Source organism: Pelophylax lessonae, assembly GCF_965119305.1.
Source record: "Pelophylax lessonae genome assembly, chromosome: 4".
Lineage (NCBI taxonomy): Eukaryota > Metazoa > Chordata > Amphibia > Anura > Ranidae > Pelophylax > Pelophylax lessonae.
Window position 1 is genome coordinate 610,545,153 of NC_138771.1, and position 18,826 is coordinate 610,563,978.

General features: G+C 44.6%; 1 protein-coding gene across 1 annotated transcript in view; it reads right to left on the bottom strand.

The window, feature by feature from the left end:
• Window positions 1–18,826, bottom strand: part of LOC309552829 (mitochondrial adenyl nucleotide antiporter SLC25A23-like) — a gene marked incomplete at its 3' end in the record, with an annotated part of 46,698 nt that overhangs the window by 7,153 nt on the left and 20,719 nt on the right. Inside the window, 4 exon segments of the mRNA XM_082253739.1 lie at window positions 2,965–3,132; window positions 6,698–6,805; window positions 13,805–13,957; window positions 15,810–15,968. Of these exon segments, the coding sequence (XP_082109865.1) occupies window positions 2,965–3,132; window positions 6,698–6,805; window positions 13,805–13,957; window positions 15,810–15,968 (588 nt within the window).

Here is an 18,826-nt window from a genome sequence, read left to right on the forward strand (position 1 = left end):
TCCCTTCCGGTGCAGGCGTGTCATTCCCTGCTGAATGCATAGGAACAGCTCTGAGGAAGAGGCACGGCCTCGAAAAACAGCCCTTCGTCTTCACGAGTTATTGGACTTATAATAAGGATGTTGCTATATGGAGTTGATATGCTGGAATTTACCCCATGTTTGTGAGTAGCTGAATTTTAACACTTTTTTAATAAAAGCCCACTGAGGATAATGCGCTAGGCTGGTGCGCCCTTTTCTCTGTGTTTATTTGCAATGCATAAGAACAGCTTCTGGGCATGCGCAGAACCAGCTGTGGGATGACGCGCTTGCACCAGAAGTGATGAGCATGGCATTCTGGGACTCCGAAATCCAGGAAGAGGGACACTGCGGCTTCTGCTGCCCACACCGCAGATGGCAGCGCTGGACAAGAAATTTACAAGGTAAGTAATTCTTCTTACAGGTAAGCTAAACAGGGGACAGTTCAGAGGCTATCGTTGCCTAAATGCACTAGCCCTGACTGTTTTAGGGGTATTTTTATGTAAAAAAAAAATATATATTTGGGTGGAACTCCGCTTTAACTGATTATTTCATTGGTTGTTAGGATGCCAGTGTCTACAAAGTCCTAAGAAAAACCCGTGCCTTGTGTGATAAAACGCAGGCTTGATCCACCTTCCGGCTTGTATACAATTTTTGATACATTTTTAGGCATTTTGCCAAGGCACCCTATAGGCACATTACACATCTCCTAAATGTGCACGGTTTAGGAGATATTTACTTTAGATGCAGCCGGTGCCGCCACCAGCGCATGCGCTCTTTGGCTATATAAATGGCTGTGTTGTAAACAGTGACTCCGGCGCGCGCATGCATGGGAGTGACATCATCCCTGGTTCGGCAATTCATATCGCCGAAGCCCGTGAACCTGGAAGGAAGACCAGGGGAAGATGGAAGCACCTTCAGTGTGCCACTGGAGGGCTTTGTTTTCAGGTAAGTCTGTCATAATGTGCTAGTATGCGATGCATACTAGCACATCATGGCCTAAACTGCCCAGTGGCAGTCTGAGTTGCTGTGGCTTCTAACATACACTGTGAGATGCTCACAGTCTGCAGTGAAATCAAAGCAATTTTAGTCCAGGAGAGGAGCCTGTACAATTTTGCAGGACTTAAAGTGGTTGTAAACCCTTCCAAATACCTAGTGAAGTGAATAGCCTCAGGTGATACACAGAGATGAAACCAATCCTCCTACATAGAATTTACTTGTTTATCTGCAGTCCTTTCTTCCCTACATCTGTTCAAAAGTGCAGAATTGGAGGGGTAGAGCTCTTAAACACTGTGTGAGAGCTGATTGGTGGAAAGGGGCACCCCCCCCCCCCTTCACACATTGCACAGGAAGCAGAGCTGTATTCTGAATAGACAATCTGTGTGCTGAGCTCTCCTCCCCATCACAAATTTATCTCATGTGTCTTGAAAACTCAGAAGTGAAGCTGATAACAGAGGAACGGAGCACCAGAGAGAAACGACACTAAAGCCTAGTACACATGATCAGAAAATCGTATAAAAGATACTTCTTTCAAAGTGATTGTACAATAATCTGATCGTTAGTACAGAGCCAATCAGGACAGATCGAGCGAAATTATCCGATGGGACAAGTCCGAAAATTTTTCTTGTGCAATACCAGATCATACGATTTTTGCTTAACCACTTGCCGACTGCCGCAAGTACATATACTGCGGCGGTCAGCCCCTCCTGGGCAAAGTGACGTGTATATATACACGTCACTCAACCGCGAGCCAATAGGGGGCGAGCGCGCGCCGCCGGAGGCGCGCTCCCGTCCCAGCTCGTTCACTGTCATCCCCGCGCGAGTGACCGGCAGCTCCGATGTCCGCCGGCCACCCGCGATCTCCTGCTGGAGAGGTAGAAAGGTAGGCGGCTAATGTAAACAAAGCCGTCTGTCATTCTCCCGGGTGTAACAGCAGAGATCATATGATTCTGCTATGTAGGATCGTATGTCTCTGTGGTTACATGAAAAGCCACACCCCTTTACAGTTAGAAGCACTCCCCTAGGGACACATTTAACCCCTGCTAACAGTGCATTTGTATAGCACCGATTACTGTAGTAATGTCACTGGTACCCCCAAAAGTGTAAAAAATGTCAGTCAAGGGTCCGATCTGTACGCCGCAATGTCGCAGTCCTGCAAAAAAAAAAAAAAAAAAAAAAAAAAAAAAAAATCGCAGATCGCTGCTATTACTCGTTAAAAAAAAAAAAAAAAAAACAATAAAAATGACAAAACTCTTTCCCTTAGTTAGTAAACGCAATAACGTTTGCGTAAACCAATCAAAATACGCTTATTGCGATTTTTGTTACCAAACATATGTAGCAGAAAACAAATTGGCCCTAAAACGTTAAAAAATTTTGATTTTTACATTTTTATGGGGGGGGGAATTTCACATAAAAAAATGTGAAAAATATTGTTATTTTTTCAAAATTGTCGCTATTGTTTTGTTTATAGCGCAAAAAGTAAAATCTCACAGGTGATCAAATACCACCAAAAGAAAGCTCTGTTTGTGGGAAAAAAAAGGACGTCAATTTCATTTGGGTACAGCGTCGCACGACCGCGCAATTGTCCGTTAAAGTCACGCAGTGCCGAATTGCAAAATAGCCCCTGGTCTTTGAGCTTAACCACTCATGCTTAAGTGGTTAATCAGTACAGATTTCCTCTGAAAATACAATACAAATACGATGCAATACATTACATAATTTCCAAATTTTTATTCTGTCATACGAGAATTTAAGTAACTTTAGTAACATCTTCATTTTCGATATGAAAAAAAAACACAGACGATCATTCATGCGATGATCTCATCGTGTATACCAGGCGTTAGAGCTTCGGAGAGAGATCAGTAAACACTACCGATATTTGTGCTTTGTTCAGATTTCCTGACTTGCAACCACTTTTATTTACGGCTGATATTCAGTTTTAAGACTTACCTCATACACTGCCAAATCAATGCCCGCATATGGCACGATACCCAGCAGGTTTGGTAGGTAGCCCTTAGAGAACGCTCTCAACCCTTCAGTACGCAAGATATGGCGAGCGCAATCTGTCATCCCAGTAAACTGACCAGTGTGCCGGAGAGCCAACCGAGTCTTTAATACCTATGAGATATGCAAAGGGCAAAGATCAGTTACTGAAATATTACCAAATAGAAGAGTACAGCAAGTGCATTAAACCACAACAAATGACTCTGATAGATTCTAATTGGTTATAGCATCTAAAACACAGGTGTCAAACACAAGGCCCGCGGGCCGAATGCGGCCCCCCAGGCCATCTTATGTGGCCCTCACACCTCTCCTGCAGCACCCCTCTTGTCTCTGCCCCCACCTTGTCTCAGTAGTCGGCAGCAGAGAGGACAGAACTCCTTTGCCAGATCCAGTGCTTCTTTTCTTCTGTAGAGCTGCAGAAAGGCTTGTCTTTGCCCCCCCCCCACCCTTCTCAGCAGTCCGCAGCAGAGAGGAGGGCAGAACTCCTCCTACAGATCCTGCACCTCTCTGTGCAGCCGCAGCACCACCTTGTCTCTGCCTCCCCTGGTCTCAGCATTCAGCAGACTCTGGAAGCTGATCCCAGCCCTCCTCCAGACCCTGTACTTTCTTCCTTCCAGATCCACCTGTATCTTCTTCCTGGCAGCAGCACAAGGTAAGGGGGGCATTGTGACGTAAGGAAGGGTGGGTGACTCTTGACTTTTGATGGTCGCGGGGCTCTTGACATCTCATGTAAGGGTGTAAGGGGGCGTGGGGTGCTCTGGACATCTAATCTTACAGATATAACCGTCCCTTTGAGGGCAACCATAAGGCTGATGCGGCCCGCAATGAAATTGAGTTTGACACCCCTGATCTAAAACATGCCCACTGTTCTTTGTGCTGGCTTACTGATGAAGTATATTGATAAGGTGGATGAGGGTTACAGCCTCTGTCATACTTTTATTGCTGTCTTCCCAGTGGGGAGATTCACCAGCTCTATTTATCTTGGTGGTCATGTCACCAAGATAGAAAGTGATGGGAAATCCAAAGTGTTCAGTTGTCACCAGGACAGGAATAGAGGTGAGGGGAAATTTTCCAATAGCGACTCCAGTTCCTGTGAAGGGTTTCTCAACCAGGGTTCCATGGATTCCTAGGGTTCCTCCAGATGCTGCTGGGGGTTCCTTGAGTAATGAGGAATTTCTGCCTCTCAGATAACTTCCTACTGACACCATTGATCTTTTAGCTATCTATAAGGGGGGGGAATTCTTCCCAATGACCATCACACTAATGGATCATGCGTTGTAGATATAGTCATTATTAGCAGAGGTTCACTGGGACTGGAAAGTTATTTAAAATGTTCCTCTGTGTTGAAAAGTTTGAGAAAGGCTGATCTAAGTTCTCAGGCACACAAGCTGATTCGCACTTACAGTAATAAATCCTGGCGTTTTTAAACACAAGGCAGACACAGGTACAGCATATAGCCTGTAGCCCGTCAAAATCAATGACAGGCTAAAATACGCAGCCGTGTGCATGGCTGAACGCTGTTCTGAGCGGTACTCATATTTAGGTCCATGTGCGTTCAGGGATGTATGCCCCGAACGCATCCCTGAACGTGAGTACCGCTTGAAACAGCATCCAGTCGTCGCATGCTTCAGTCTGTCATTGATTCTGACAGGCTGCTGGCATGAGGTTGTATGCCCAATGTTGTTTAATCCTTTATTTATAGTTAAACCAATACAAAGACAACAGAAAGTGACAGATCATAGCAAAAGCTTATAAAATAAAGAATCAAAGTAATCAATAATAAATTGATGTACTAGATGGGCAACAATGAGACAACTTCCAATACAGGAATGATTTTACAGGTGGAGGCCATCAACATTTTTTTCCCTACTCATCTTTTCTGACTGTTTTTTCACTGGTTTAGCATTTGGCTAGGGTCAGTGTCACTACTGATACCTGGACCCTATAGAGGTTGCACAGGAGGCCCAACTCCTCCAGGGTGGCGCATTAATACATGCCATTGCCAGAAGGTTTGCTGTGTCTCCCAGCACAGTCTCAAGAGCATAGAGGAGATTCCAGGAGACACACAGTTACTCTAGGAGAGCTGGACAGGGCCATAGAAGGTCCTTAACCCATCAGCAGGACCGGTATCTGCTCCTTTGTACAAGGAGGAACAGGATGAGCCCTGCCAGAGCCCTACAAAATGACCTCCAGCAGGCCACTGGTGTGAATGTCTCTGACCAAACCATCAGAAACTGACTTCATGAGGGTGGCCTGAGGGCCCAACGTCCTCTAGTGATCCCTGTGCTCACTGCCCGACGCCGTGGAGCTCGATTGGCATGTTCTATTGAACTACTGAATTGGAAGGTCCGCCACTGGTACTCTGTGCTTTTCACAGATGGGAGCAGGTTCACCGTGAGTACATATGACAGACATGAAAGGGTCTGGAGAAGCCATGGAGAACATTATGCTGCCTGTAACATCATTCAATATGACCGGTTTGGTGGTGGGTCAGCGATGGTCTGGGGAGGCATTTCTATGGAGGACACACAGACCTCTACAGACTAAACAATGGCACCCTGACTGTCATTAGGTATCGGGATGAAATCTTTGGACCCGTTGTCAGACCCTATGCTAGTGCAGTGGGTCCTGGGTTCCTCCTGGTGCACGACAATGCCCGGCCTCATGTGGTGAGAGTATGCAGCCAGTTCCTGGAGGAAGAAGGAATTGATACCATTGAATGGCCCCCACGCTCGCCTGAACTAAATCCAATAGAACACCTCTGGGACATTATGTTTCGGTCCATCCGACACTGCCAGGTTGCACCTCAGTCTGTTCAGGAGCTCAGTGATGCCCTGGTCCAGATCTGGGAGGAAATACCCCAGGACACCATCCGTCGTCTCATTAGGAGCATGCCCTGACATCAGGCATGCATACAAGCACGTGGGGGCCGTACAAACTACTGAGTACCATTCTGAGTTGCTGCAATGAAATTTCAGCAAAATGGACTAGCCTGCTGTATCATTTTTTCACTTTGATTTTCGGGGTGTCTTTGAATTCAGCCCTCTGTAGGTTGATCGTTTTCATTTCCATCAAGCAATGTGTCATCCTTTCATTCCTAACACATTACCCAGTCCATACCAGTATAGATCCTAACACATTACCCAGTCCATACCAGTATAGATACTAACACATTACCCAGTCCATACCAGTATAGATCCTAACACATTACCCAGTCCATACCAGTATAGATCCTAACACATTACCCAGTCCATACCAGTATAGATCCTAACACATTACCCAGTCCATACCAGTATAGATCCTAACACATTACCCAGTCCATATCAGTATAGATATCCAGCATGAGATTTTTTCCCATTGAGATCTGATGTGTTTTCAAAGTGTTCCTTTCATTTTTTTGAGCAGTGTATATATTATTTACATATATTTATGTACCATCTCACCTCAGTGGGCAGCTCCGTCGCAAGGGAGGTTTTTGTTCCCAAGCAGATGGGCTTTGTATAGGCTGGGAGTCCTGTGCTATCAAAATCAGTTTACAAAAGATAAACATTAAAAAGGAATTAAACTAAAACTGATCCTAAACCACTGTTGCTTGCAAAGGTGCTAACTGTATATATCTGACAACCACAAATCTCTATAAGAAATCCCCCAACGCCATGTCTTCTCTCTGAGTGCTCACCTCCATAGGATATATGACAGTCTGTGCAATGGCTCCGGCCAATGACCCAGCAACGAACCTCTCTCGGACCCTCAGCGTTTCCTGCTGACCACGAATGATCTTCTTTATCTGGGCAGGAAAATCAAGCTGGTTAGTTCTTCTCCTGCGGTTTACATTCTATTAATCATCCTCATTAGAACATTTTTTACATTTTTTTTTAGACTCTCTGAGCCGGAAACCAGTCTAAAAAAGCGTTTTCCTAAATGACCCTGATCTAAAACCTTAAAGAGACATTGTCACCATGACTGTGTGTAAAGGGGCCACAAGCCCACTGATAACACTATAGCAGCACTTCCCTGCTCCTGCTCCATTGCAGCTGGTGACAATACCCGATACTTCCAGGTATGGAGAAATATGTGACCTCTTCCCATGTGAAAGTGCTTGGGTCTGGCAAACAAGTGATCATGTCACCAATCCAATCAGTGTCAGACGCTAGTTGACAATAAAAATTCTGATAACGCAGAAGCTTTCCCAAGCCCTGACCATTTACAATTTGCCGTCAATGGGCAAGGCATAGGTGTGCACCCCAAAGCTCAAACACACTTACAAAATGATATTATATACATACACACTAAAGAAATGACACTTTGCTACAATGTAAAGTAGTGAGTGTACAGCTTGTATAACAGTGTAAATTTGCTGTCCCCTCAAAATAACTCAACACACAGCCATTAATGTCTAAAACGCTGGCAACAAAAGTGAGTACACCCATAAGTCAAAATGTCTAAATTGGGCCCAATTAGCCATTTTCCCTCCCCGGTGTCGTGTGACTCATTAGTGTTACAAGGTCTCAGGTGTGAATAGGGAGCAGGTGTGTTAAATTTGGTGTTATCGCTCTCACTCTCTCATACTGGTCACTGGAAGTTCAACATGGCACCTCATGGCAAAGAACTCTCTGAGGATCTGAAAAAAAGAATTGTGGCTCTACATAAAGATGGCCTAGGCTATAAGAAGATTGCCAAGACCCTGAAACTGAGCTGCAGCACGGTGACCAAGACCCTACAGCAGTTTAACAGGACAGGTTCCACTCAGAACAGGCCTTGCCATGGTTGACCTAAGAAGTGCACGTCTTGCTCAGCATCATATCCAGAGGTTGTCTTTGGGAAATAGACGTACGAATGCTGCCAGCATTGCAGCAGAGGTTGAAGGGGTGGGGAGTGAGCCTGTCAGTGCTCAGACCATACGCCGCACACTGCATCAAATTGGTCTGCATGGCTGTCGTCCCAGAAGGAAGCCTCTTCTAAAGATGTTGTACAAGAAAGCCCACAAACAGTTTTCTGAAGACAAGCAGACTAAGGACATGGGTTACTGGAACCATGTTCTGTGGTCTGATGAGACCAAGATAAACTTATTTTTTCAGATGGTGTCGAGCGTGTGTGGCGGCAACCAGGTGAGGAGTACAAAGACAAGTGTGTCTTGCCTACAGTCAAGCATGGTGATGGGAGTGTCATGGTCTGGGGCTGCATGAGTTCTGCCGCCACTGGGGAACTACAGTTCATTGAGGGAACCATGAATGCCAACATGTACTGTGAGATACTGAAGCAGAGCATGATCCCCTCCCTTCAGAAACTGGGCCAGAGGGCAGTATTCTAACATGATAACGACCCCAAACACTCCTCCAAGACGACCATTGCTTTGCTAAAGAAGCTGAAGGTAAAGGTGATGGACTGGCCAAGCATGTCTCCAGACCTAAACCCTATTGAGCATCTGTGGGGCATCCTCAAATGGAAGGTGGAGGAGCGCAAGGTCTCCAACATCCACCAGCTCCGTAATGTCATCATGGAAGAGTGGAAGAGAACTCCAGCGGCAACCTGTGAAGCTCTGGTGAACTCCATGCCCAAGAGGGTTAAGGCAGTGCTGGAAAATAATGGTGGTCACACAAAATATTGACACTTTGGGCCCAATTTGTACATTTTAACTTAGGGGTGTGCTCACTTTTGTTGCCAGCGGTTTGGACATTAAATGGCTGTGTGTTGTGTTATTTTGAGGGGACAGCAAATTTACACTGCTTTACGAGCTGTACACTCACCACTTTATACAGTGTCACATGAAAAGATCTAATAAAATGTTTACAAAAATGTGAGGGGTATACTCACTTTTGTGAGATACTGTGTTTGTGTATGATATATATATATATGTATATATATATCTCTTAATGCACGCACACACACACATATATACAGTGGGTACGGAAAGTATTCAGACCCCCTTAAATTTTTCACTCTTTGTTATATTGCAGACATTTGCTAAAATCATTTAGGTTCATTCTTCTTCCTCATGAATGTACACATAGCACCCCATACTGACAGAAAAACACAGAATTGTTGACATTGTTGCAGATTTATTAAAAAAGAAAAACTGAAATATCACATGGTCCTAAGTATTCAGACCCTTTGCTCAGTATTTAGTAGAAGCCCCCTTTTGATCTAATACAGCCAGGAGTCTTTTTGGGAAAGATGCAACAAGTCTTTCACACCTGGATTTGGGGATCCTCTGCCATTCCTCCTTGCAGATCCTCTCCAGTTCTGTCAGGTTGGATAGTAAACGTTGGTGGACAGCCATTTTTAGGTCTCTCCAGAGATGCTCAATTGGGTTTAAGTCAGGGCTCTGGCTGGGCCATTCAAGAACAGTCACGGAGTTGTTGTGAAGCCACTCCTTCGTTATTTTAGCTGTGTGCTTAGGGTCATTGTCTTGTTGGAAGGTAAACCTTCGGCCCAGTCTGAGGTCCAGAGCACTCTGGAGAAGGTTTTTGTCCAGGATATCCCTGTACTTGGCCGCATTCATCTTTCCCTCGATTGCAACCAGTCGTCCTGTCCCTGCAGCTGAAAAACACCCCCACAGCATGATGCTGCCACCACCATGCTTCACTGTTGGGACTGTATTGGACAGGTGATGAGCAGTGCCTGGTTTTCTCCACACATACCGCTTAGAATTAAGGCCAAAAAGTTCTATTTTGGTCTCATCAGACCATCTCACCATCTTGGAGTCCTTCAGGTGTTTTTTAGCAAACTCCATGCGGGCTTTCATGTGTCTTACACTGAGGAGAGGCTTCCGTCGGGCCACTCTGCCATAAAGCCCCGACTGGTGGAGGGCTGCAGTGATGGTTGACTTTCTACAACTTTCTCCCATCTCCTGACTGCATCTCTGGAGCTCAGCCACAGTGATCTTTGGGTTCTTCTTTACCTCTCTCACCAAGGCTCTTCTCCCCCGATAGCTCAGTTTGGCCGGACGGCCAGCTCTAGGAAGGGTTCTGGTCGTCCCAAACGTCTTCCATTTGAGGATTATGGAGGTCACTGTGCTCTTAGGAACCTTAAGTGCAGCAGAAATCTTTTTGTAACCTTGGCCAGATCTGTGCCTTGCCACAATTCTGTCTCTGAGCTCTTCAGGCAGTTCCTTTGACCTCATGATTCTCATTTGCTCTGACATGCATTGTGATCTGGAAGGTCTTATATAGACAGGTGTGTGGCTTTCCTAATCAAGTCCAATCAGTATAATCAAACACAGCTGGATTTAAATGAAGGTGTAGAACCATCTCAAGGATGAGCAGAAGAAATGGAAAGCACCTGAGTAAAATATATGAGTGTCACAGCAAAGGGTCTGAATACTTAAGACCATGTGATATTTCAGTTTTTCTTTTTTAATAAATCTGCAACAATGTCAACAATTCTGTGTTTTTCCGTCAATATGGGGAGCTGTGTGTACATACATGAGGAAGAAGAATGAACCTAAATGATTTTAGCAAATGGCTGCAATATAACAAAGAGTGAAAAATTTAAGGGGGTCTGAATACTTTCCGTACCCACTGTATATATAAATATACACACATATACATAAACACACAGACACTCTTATAAATAAATGTAAACAAACATTGTAAAATGTATTAAAATATGGATGGTGTCAGTAGGGCAGTGGATGGTGTCAGTATTTATTTTTACAATTTTTTAAATTATTTTTTACAATATTATTTTTTTTTTTTACAATTCTTTAGGTGCCCCGTTGGAGGGCTTTAGTGAAAGGTCTAAACAGACCCCTGATGTCTCACTTTTGAGACAAACAAAGGGACTGAGCACAGAGATTCATCAGAGTCTTTCTGGAGCCTCAGCTGCACTGGACGGTGAATAAAGGGGAAGTACGCTGGGCTAAGCGGCTTCCTGTTCATTCACAAACTGCAAAGTAAACAGTTTACTGGCACCGATCACTCACTGTGTTCATTCAGAAAAGGAAGGGGCCGGTAAATGATAAATTTACTGGCTCCTTCTTCCGCTGTCCATCCTGAAAAATTCCCCTGTGTGCCTTCAGCAGCCTTCTAACTTCAGCTTTTTAAATCAAGCTTTGACAAGAACATAGAAGCTGACACCAGATTCTGTGTGGGAAGTTTCAGTTTTAGTAAATCTCCCCCAGTGTCTCTTTAAAGTGAACCTGCCATTAAAAGAAATATGGAGGCAGTCGATGCAAACCTTTTCATCTTAAACACCAGTTCCTGGGCTGTCATGCTGGAGCTCTGGGTTTTAATGCTGAGTTACTGATTGGAGAACAGAGTGCAGATCAAGAATTCGGACTTCTCTGAACATCTGCAGCAGAACTGACACCAGACATGGCCAGCAATTGGAAGGTTACCTTCTATCTAAAGAAGGCCCCCCCTTCCCCCCAACTCAGCCATTTAAAAAGGCACATATACAGATGTGCCGTTGGTCTTTGCATGGTATTTGGGAGCTGGCAGAGACCAACAATGCCTCTGAGCACACGCATGGTGGATTTCCAGGCATGTGTAGAAGTGCCGCCAGCTTCTGGTAGACGGCTACTGCAGCATTTCTACACACATGCGGAAATCTGCTGCACATGTGGCACAAAAGTTGTGGCTTAGTAATGGGCTATACACACTATAAGATTTTCTGAAGACTTTTTCCTTTAGATTTACCAAAACCATATAATCAAACCTAAACACTTTCAATTTGTATGCAATCTGGCAGGCCCTGGCACTACATAGAAAAGGTAAATCTGAAGGAAATCCAACCACAAAAGTTGGATAGTGTGTATACACATTGCCTGCTGGGACAGCTGTGACACAGCAGGCACAGCTGTGACACAGCACACCCAGGAGGCAGCAGGCCCAGCCTAAGCCGGAAACAAGGAAGTGCTGCCTTCCATCGCAAAAAGTAACACACAGGTAAAAACTGTTCTACTTTTTTTTAGCATTTGTGTAAGAGGGAGTTAAATTCCATGTTAATCCTTAAAGCACAGCTTGTGGCTAAGTGGTTAGGCACCTCTGCCTAGCAGCACTCTGGTCATTGGTTCGAATCCCAACTACAGCATTACCTGCCTGGAGTTTGCATTTTCACCCTGTGCCTGTGTGGGTTTCCTCCCGGTATCTTGGTTTCCTCCCACACGCCAAAAACATGCTGGTAGATTCATTGGCCCCGGTCTAAATGTGTATGTGTAATTGTGAGTTAAGGACCTTAGAGATTGTAAGCTCTTGAGGACAGGGACTGATGTGAATGTATAATATATTTGTAAAGCGCTGTGTAAATTGAGTGCGCTATATACCTACCTATGATAATAACTTCCCCCCTTCCCCTAAATTGCATGCCTAACATGTTTAAAACACATTCCACAGCCCCCTTTACATTACACAGCCCCCCTGCATTATAAACAGCCCCCCCCTCATATCAAACCGCCCCCCCCTGCATATTATACAGTCCCCCTTTACATTCCACAGCCCCCCTTGCCTATTAAACAGCCCCCTTTACATTCCACAGCCCCCCTCTACCTTATGAACCCCCCCCCCTTTACATTATGCAGCTCCCTGCATATTCCACTGCCCCCCCCTACTGCATATTAAACAGCCCCCTTTACATTACACAACCCCCCCTGCATATTAAACAGCCCCCATCATATCAAACCGCCCCCTGCATATTATACGGTCCCCTTTACATTCCACAGCCCCCCTCTACCTTATGAACCCCCCCCTTTACATTATGCAGCTCCCTGAACATTCCACTGCCCCCCCCACTGCATATTAAACAGCCCCCTTTACATTTCACTGACCCCTTTACATTACACAAACCTCCTGCACTTTTTACAGCCCCCCCCCCCTGCATATTACACAGCCCCCCTTTACATTGCACAGCCCCCCTGCATTCCCAGGAGATTCCCATTTTCCCAGGGACAGCCCTGCCAGCATATTCTAAAGTACATCAGTAACATTATGCAGTAGCACATGCAATAAAAATAAGGGTGCGGAAATGGGGACCCAGGCAGCACAGAGGCGGGACAAAAATAGGGACGTATAAAGAAAAAGTCACAAGGAGTAACACATACCTACAGCATTCCCCCAAACCTCACTGTTGAATGCCAGGCCATTCTGAGAGATAAAATGTAACACCGCCATGTAATATCAGAGCTTGCTGCTTAGCCTCCCCCCCCCCCCCTCTCCACAGATTCCTACTGGCCCATCACTAAAATTGGCAGCCTCTTTGGCCAACAGGAATGCACAAGAGGCAAAGAGAGTGGGCATGTTGTATTATTAATGAGCACCAAAGCTTTACCTGTCAGAATGGCCTGAGATTCTGCCATGACAGAAAGGTTTGTGAGTCTGCTGCAGGAATGTGCACCCCAACAAGTACAAACTCTCCATAGGAGTGAGTGAGTGAGACTTCATTGACTTCTATAGAACTGTACTAATTGTAAAATGTGTCTGTGAGCATGTGGAAGAAAGTTCATAAGTGAGGGAGCAGCACTAGAGAAGCCCTGTAATTGAGAAGAGGTATTTTCATTTATTTATGACAGGTTCATATATAGGGCCAACAATTTACGCAGTGCTTTACAAATATATTGCACATTCACATCACTCCCTTCTTTCAAGGAAATTACAATCTAATGTCCCTAACTCACATTCATACATATACATATTAGGGCCAATTTGGACAGGAGACAATTATTCTCCTAGCATGTCTTTGGAGTGTGGGAGGAAACCAGAGTACCCGGAGGAAACCCGCACAGGGAGTTTGCATTCAATGCAAGTAGTGTCATGGAGGTAAACAGGGGTAATGTTTTAAGACATCTTACCTGCTCATACGCCATGAATTTGATAGCGGACTCAGGAGCTATTTTCAGTACGTTTATACCATTTCCCCGCCACAGTGAGCGAAATCCACCTTCTTCTATCATTGCTTTCACTCCCCTCAACATGGAGAGCCCGTGAGATTTTGATCCGTGTACCTGTAAAGATCCAAAGAAAAATGAACATACAACAGGAGCACAAATATATTATATATATATATATATCTATATATGCTGAGAAGCCGCTTGGCTGTCATTACAAGGAGTGGGAGGGGACGTCCCCCCCTCCCCCTGCCTTCCGCGGCTCGCCCGGGTCTCCCGTCCCACCGGGAGACCTGGGCAACCAGCCTGCACGGCCGCCGAAGAGAATACCCGATCAAAGCCGCATTCGGCTCTGATTGGGTCTCCATGTAAAAACCCGGAAGTGATGTCATGACATCACTTCCGGGTACTTGGCGACAGATTAAAAAAAATTACAGCATTGAAAACAGCTAAACTTGGCGTTTTGAATGCTTTATAGGGCAGAGGAGGGGTTTGGGGTCTTTTAGACCCCCAGATCCCTCCACAACAGTACCTGTCAAGTGATGAAAAATTTTTTTTTAAATGTACAAAAATATTGGGCAATATCACCCGATACCGATATGCAATGGCCAAAATATCGGTATCGGCAACGAAAAAACGATATCGCTCAATCACTAATACATGTATATATATATATATATATATATATATATATATATATATACACCACACACACTGTGTATATATTTACACACACACATGCATGAGTGTTTGAGCTTTTGAGCTTTGGAGTGCACATCTATGCCTTGCCCATTGACGGCAAATTGTAAATGGTCAGGGCTTGGGAAAGCTTCTGCATTATAAGAATTTTTATTGTCAACTAGTGTCGGACACTAATTGGATTGGTGACATCAATCCTTCTGTCATGTAACAGTGCTTTATTGCCAGACCCAAGCACGGTCACATAGGAAGAGGTCACATATTTCTCCATACCTGGAAGTATTGGGTATTGTCTCCAGCTGCAACGGAAGCAGTAGCAGGGAAGTGCTGCTATAGTGTTATCAGTGGGCTGGGGGGCCCTTTTACACAGAAACTGTCAAAGAGACGATGTCTCTTTAAGGTTTTAGATCAGGGTCATTTAAGGAAACCCTTTTTTTAAACTGGTTTCCGGCACAGAGAGTCTAAAAAAATGTAAAATATGTTCTAATAAGGATGATAAATAGACTGTAAACCGTGTACCTGTAAAGATCGAAAGAAAGATGAACATACAGCAGGAGCACAAGTTATGTACAGTGAACTCCAACCACAGAAATAATGAATTGGGACATCAAAGGCACACATTAGGCAGGCCATTGATGATGCGATTTTCTTTCCTGCAACCACAGTTTCAGAATCCCCCATTAAAGAGGTTGTAAACTCGTTTAACAATTTTTTTTTTTTTTTACAACCTGAAAGACAGACATAATGAGCTAGTATGCATCGTATACTAGCTCATTATGAAATACTTACCTTACAACAAGCCCCCGCCGTGCCGCCCGCTCACCTGTATGACAGGCAACATGTTCAGTCGCCCGTCTTCCGGGATCGCGGCATCTGGCTATCTGATTGGCCGGAGCCGCAGTGACGCCACTCCCGCGCACGCGCGCGGGAGCTGACGGTCACGGCACGGGACTCTGAAGGAACGGCACTAGCGGCCGTTCCTTCAGAGCGCATGCGCCAGTGACGTTACTGGCTGCATGTAAGGTAAATATCTCCTAAACGGTGCATGTTTAGGAGATATTTACAGTACCTATAGGTAAGCCTTATCATAGACTTACCTATAGGTACAAGTGTCAGAGGAGGGTTTACTTCCTCTTTAACACTGAAAAAAAAAATGCTCTGGTCAAGAAGGGGGTAAAATCTTCGGGAGCTTAAGGGGTAAAAGAACAAACATCCAGCAGATCGAGATTCCTAGACCTGTTTGTCAATGTCTGAAGAATATCATGCTCACCTGCATTAGGACTTTCAGCCTGTCCAGGGGGGCGGTTCCTGTCCTTGACACGGCTCCTGCCACACCTCCCGCCAGGAGCTGCTTCCACCACATACCGGTGCGGATCTCCTTCTTTGAGAACTCATCTGGAACTGCCAGTGACTCGCCTATATCCAGCATCTGAGGAAAGACACAAAATAAACTGCCATATAACAGTACAAGGAGAAACAATTTCCTTCTACACAGGTGGAAGATCCAACTTCATCCACCAAACAACTTCTAACAGAGGAACAATGACCTAATTTACATAGAGGAAAGATCCAACCTCAACCACCATACAACTTCTCACAGAGGAACAATGACCTGATCTACATAGAGGAAAGATCCAACCTCAACCACCATACAACTTCTCAGAGGAACAATGACCTGATCTACATTGAGGAAAGATCCAACCTCAACCACCATACAACTTCTCACAGAGGAACAATGACCCCATCTACATAGAGGAAAGATCCAACCTCAACCACCATACAACTTCTCACAGAGGAACAATGACCTGATCTACATTGAGGAAAGATCCAACCTCAACCACCATACAACTTCTCACAGAGGAACAATGACCTGATCTACATAGAGGAAAGATCCAACCTCAACCACCATACAACTTCTCACAGAGGAACAATGACCCGATCTACATAGAGGAAAGATCCAACCTCAACCACCATACAGCTTCTCACAGAGGAACAATGACCTGATCTACATATAGAGGAAAGATCCAACCTCAACCACCATACAACTTCTAAAAGAAGAACAATGACCCGATCTACATAGAGGAAAGATCCAACCTCAACCACCATACAACTTCTCACAGAGGAACAATGACCTGATCTACATTGAGGAAAGATCCAACCTCAACCACCATACAACTTCTCACAGAGGAACAATGACCCGATCTACATAGAGGAAAGATCCAACCTCAACCACCATACAACTTCTCACAGAGGAACAATGACCTGATCTACATTGAGGAAAGATCCAACCTCAACCACCATACAACTTCTCACAGAGGAACAATGACCCGATCTACATAGAGGAAAGATCCAAAACTCAACCACCATACAACTTCTCACAGAGGATGACCTGATCTACATTGAGGAAAGATCCAACCTCAACCACCATACAACTTCTAACAGAAGAACAATGACCTGATCTACATAGAGGAAAGATCCAACCTCAACCACCATACAACTTCTCACAGAACAATGACCTGATCTACATTGAGGAAAGATCCAACCTCAACCACCATACAACTTCTCACAGAGGAACAATGACCTGATCTACATAGAGAAAAGATCCAACCTCAACCACCATACAACTTCTCACAGAACAATGACCTGATCTACATAGAGGAAAGATCCAACCTCAACCACCATACAACTTCTCACAGGGGAACAATGACCTGATCTACATAGAGGAAAGATCCAACCTCAACCACCATACAACTTCTCACAGAGGAACAATGACCTGATTTACATAGAGAAGAGATCCAACCTCAACCACCATACAACTTCTCACAGAGGAACAATGACCCGATCTACATAGAGGAAAGATCCAAACTCAACCACCATACAACTTCTCACAGAGGATGACCTGATCTACATTGAGGAAAGATCCAACCTCAACCACCATACAACTTCTAACAGAAGAACAATGACCTGATCTACATAGAGGAAAGATCCAACCTCAACCACCATACAACTTCTCACAGAACAATGACCTGATCTACATTGAGGAAAGATCCAACCTCAACCACCATACAACTTCTCACAGAGGAACAATGACCTGATCTACATATAGAAAAGATCTAACCTCAACCACCATACAACTTCTCACAGAACAATGACCTGATCTACATTGAGGAAAGATCCAACCTCAACCACCATACAACTTCTCACAGAGGAACAATGACCCAATCTACATAGAGGAAAGATCCAACCTAAACCACCATACAGCTTCTCACAGAGGAACAATGACCTGATCTACATAGAGGAAAGATCCAACCTCAACCACCATCCAACTTTTAACAGAAGAACAATGACCCGATCTACATATAGAGGAAAGATCCAACCTCAACCACCATACAACTTCTCACAGAGGAACAATGACCTGATCTATATAGAGGAAAGATCCAACCTCAACCACCATACAAACTTCTCACAGAGGAATAATGACCCGATCTATATAGAGGAAAGATCCAACCTCAACCACCATACAACTTCTCACAGAGGAATAATGACCCGATCTATATAGAGGAAAGATCCAACCTCAACCACCATACAACTTCTAACAGAAGAACAATGACCCGATCTACATAGAGGAAAGATCCAACCTCAACCACCATACAACTTCTCACAGAGGAAAAATGACCCGATCTATATAGAGGAAAGATCCAACCTCAACCACCATACAACTTCTAACAGAAGAACAATGACCCGATCTACATAGAGGAAAGATCCAAATTCAACCACCATACAACTTCTCACAGAACAATGACCTGATCTACATTGAGGAAAGATCCAAACTCAACCACCATACAGCTTCTCACAGAGGAACAATGACCTGATCTACATTGAGGAAAGATCCAACCTCAACCACCATACAACTTCTCACAGAGGAACAGTGACCTGATCTACATTGAGGAAAGATCCAACCTCAACCACCATACAACTTCTCACAGGAGGAACAATGACCCGATCTACATAGAGGAAAGATCCAACCTCAACCACCATACAACTTCTCACAGAGGAACAATGACCTGATCTACATTGAAGAAAGATCCAACCTCAACCACCATACAACTTCTCACAGAGGAACAATGACCCGATCTACATAGAGGAAAGATCCAACCTCAACCACCATACAGCTTCTCACAGAGGAACAATGACCCGATCTACATAGAGGAAAGATCCGACCTCAACCACCATACAACTTCTCACAGAGGAACAATGACCTGATCTACATAGAGGAAAGATCCAACC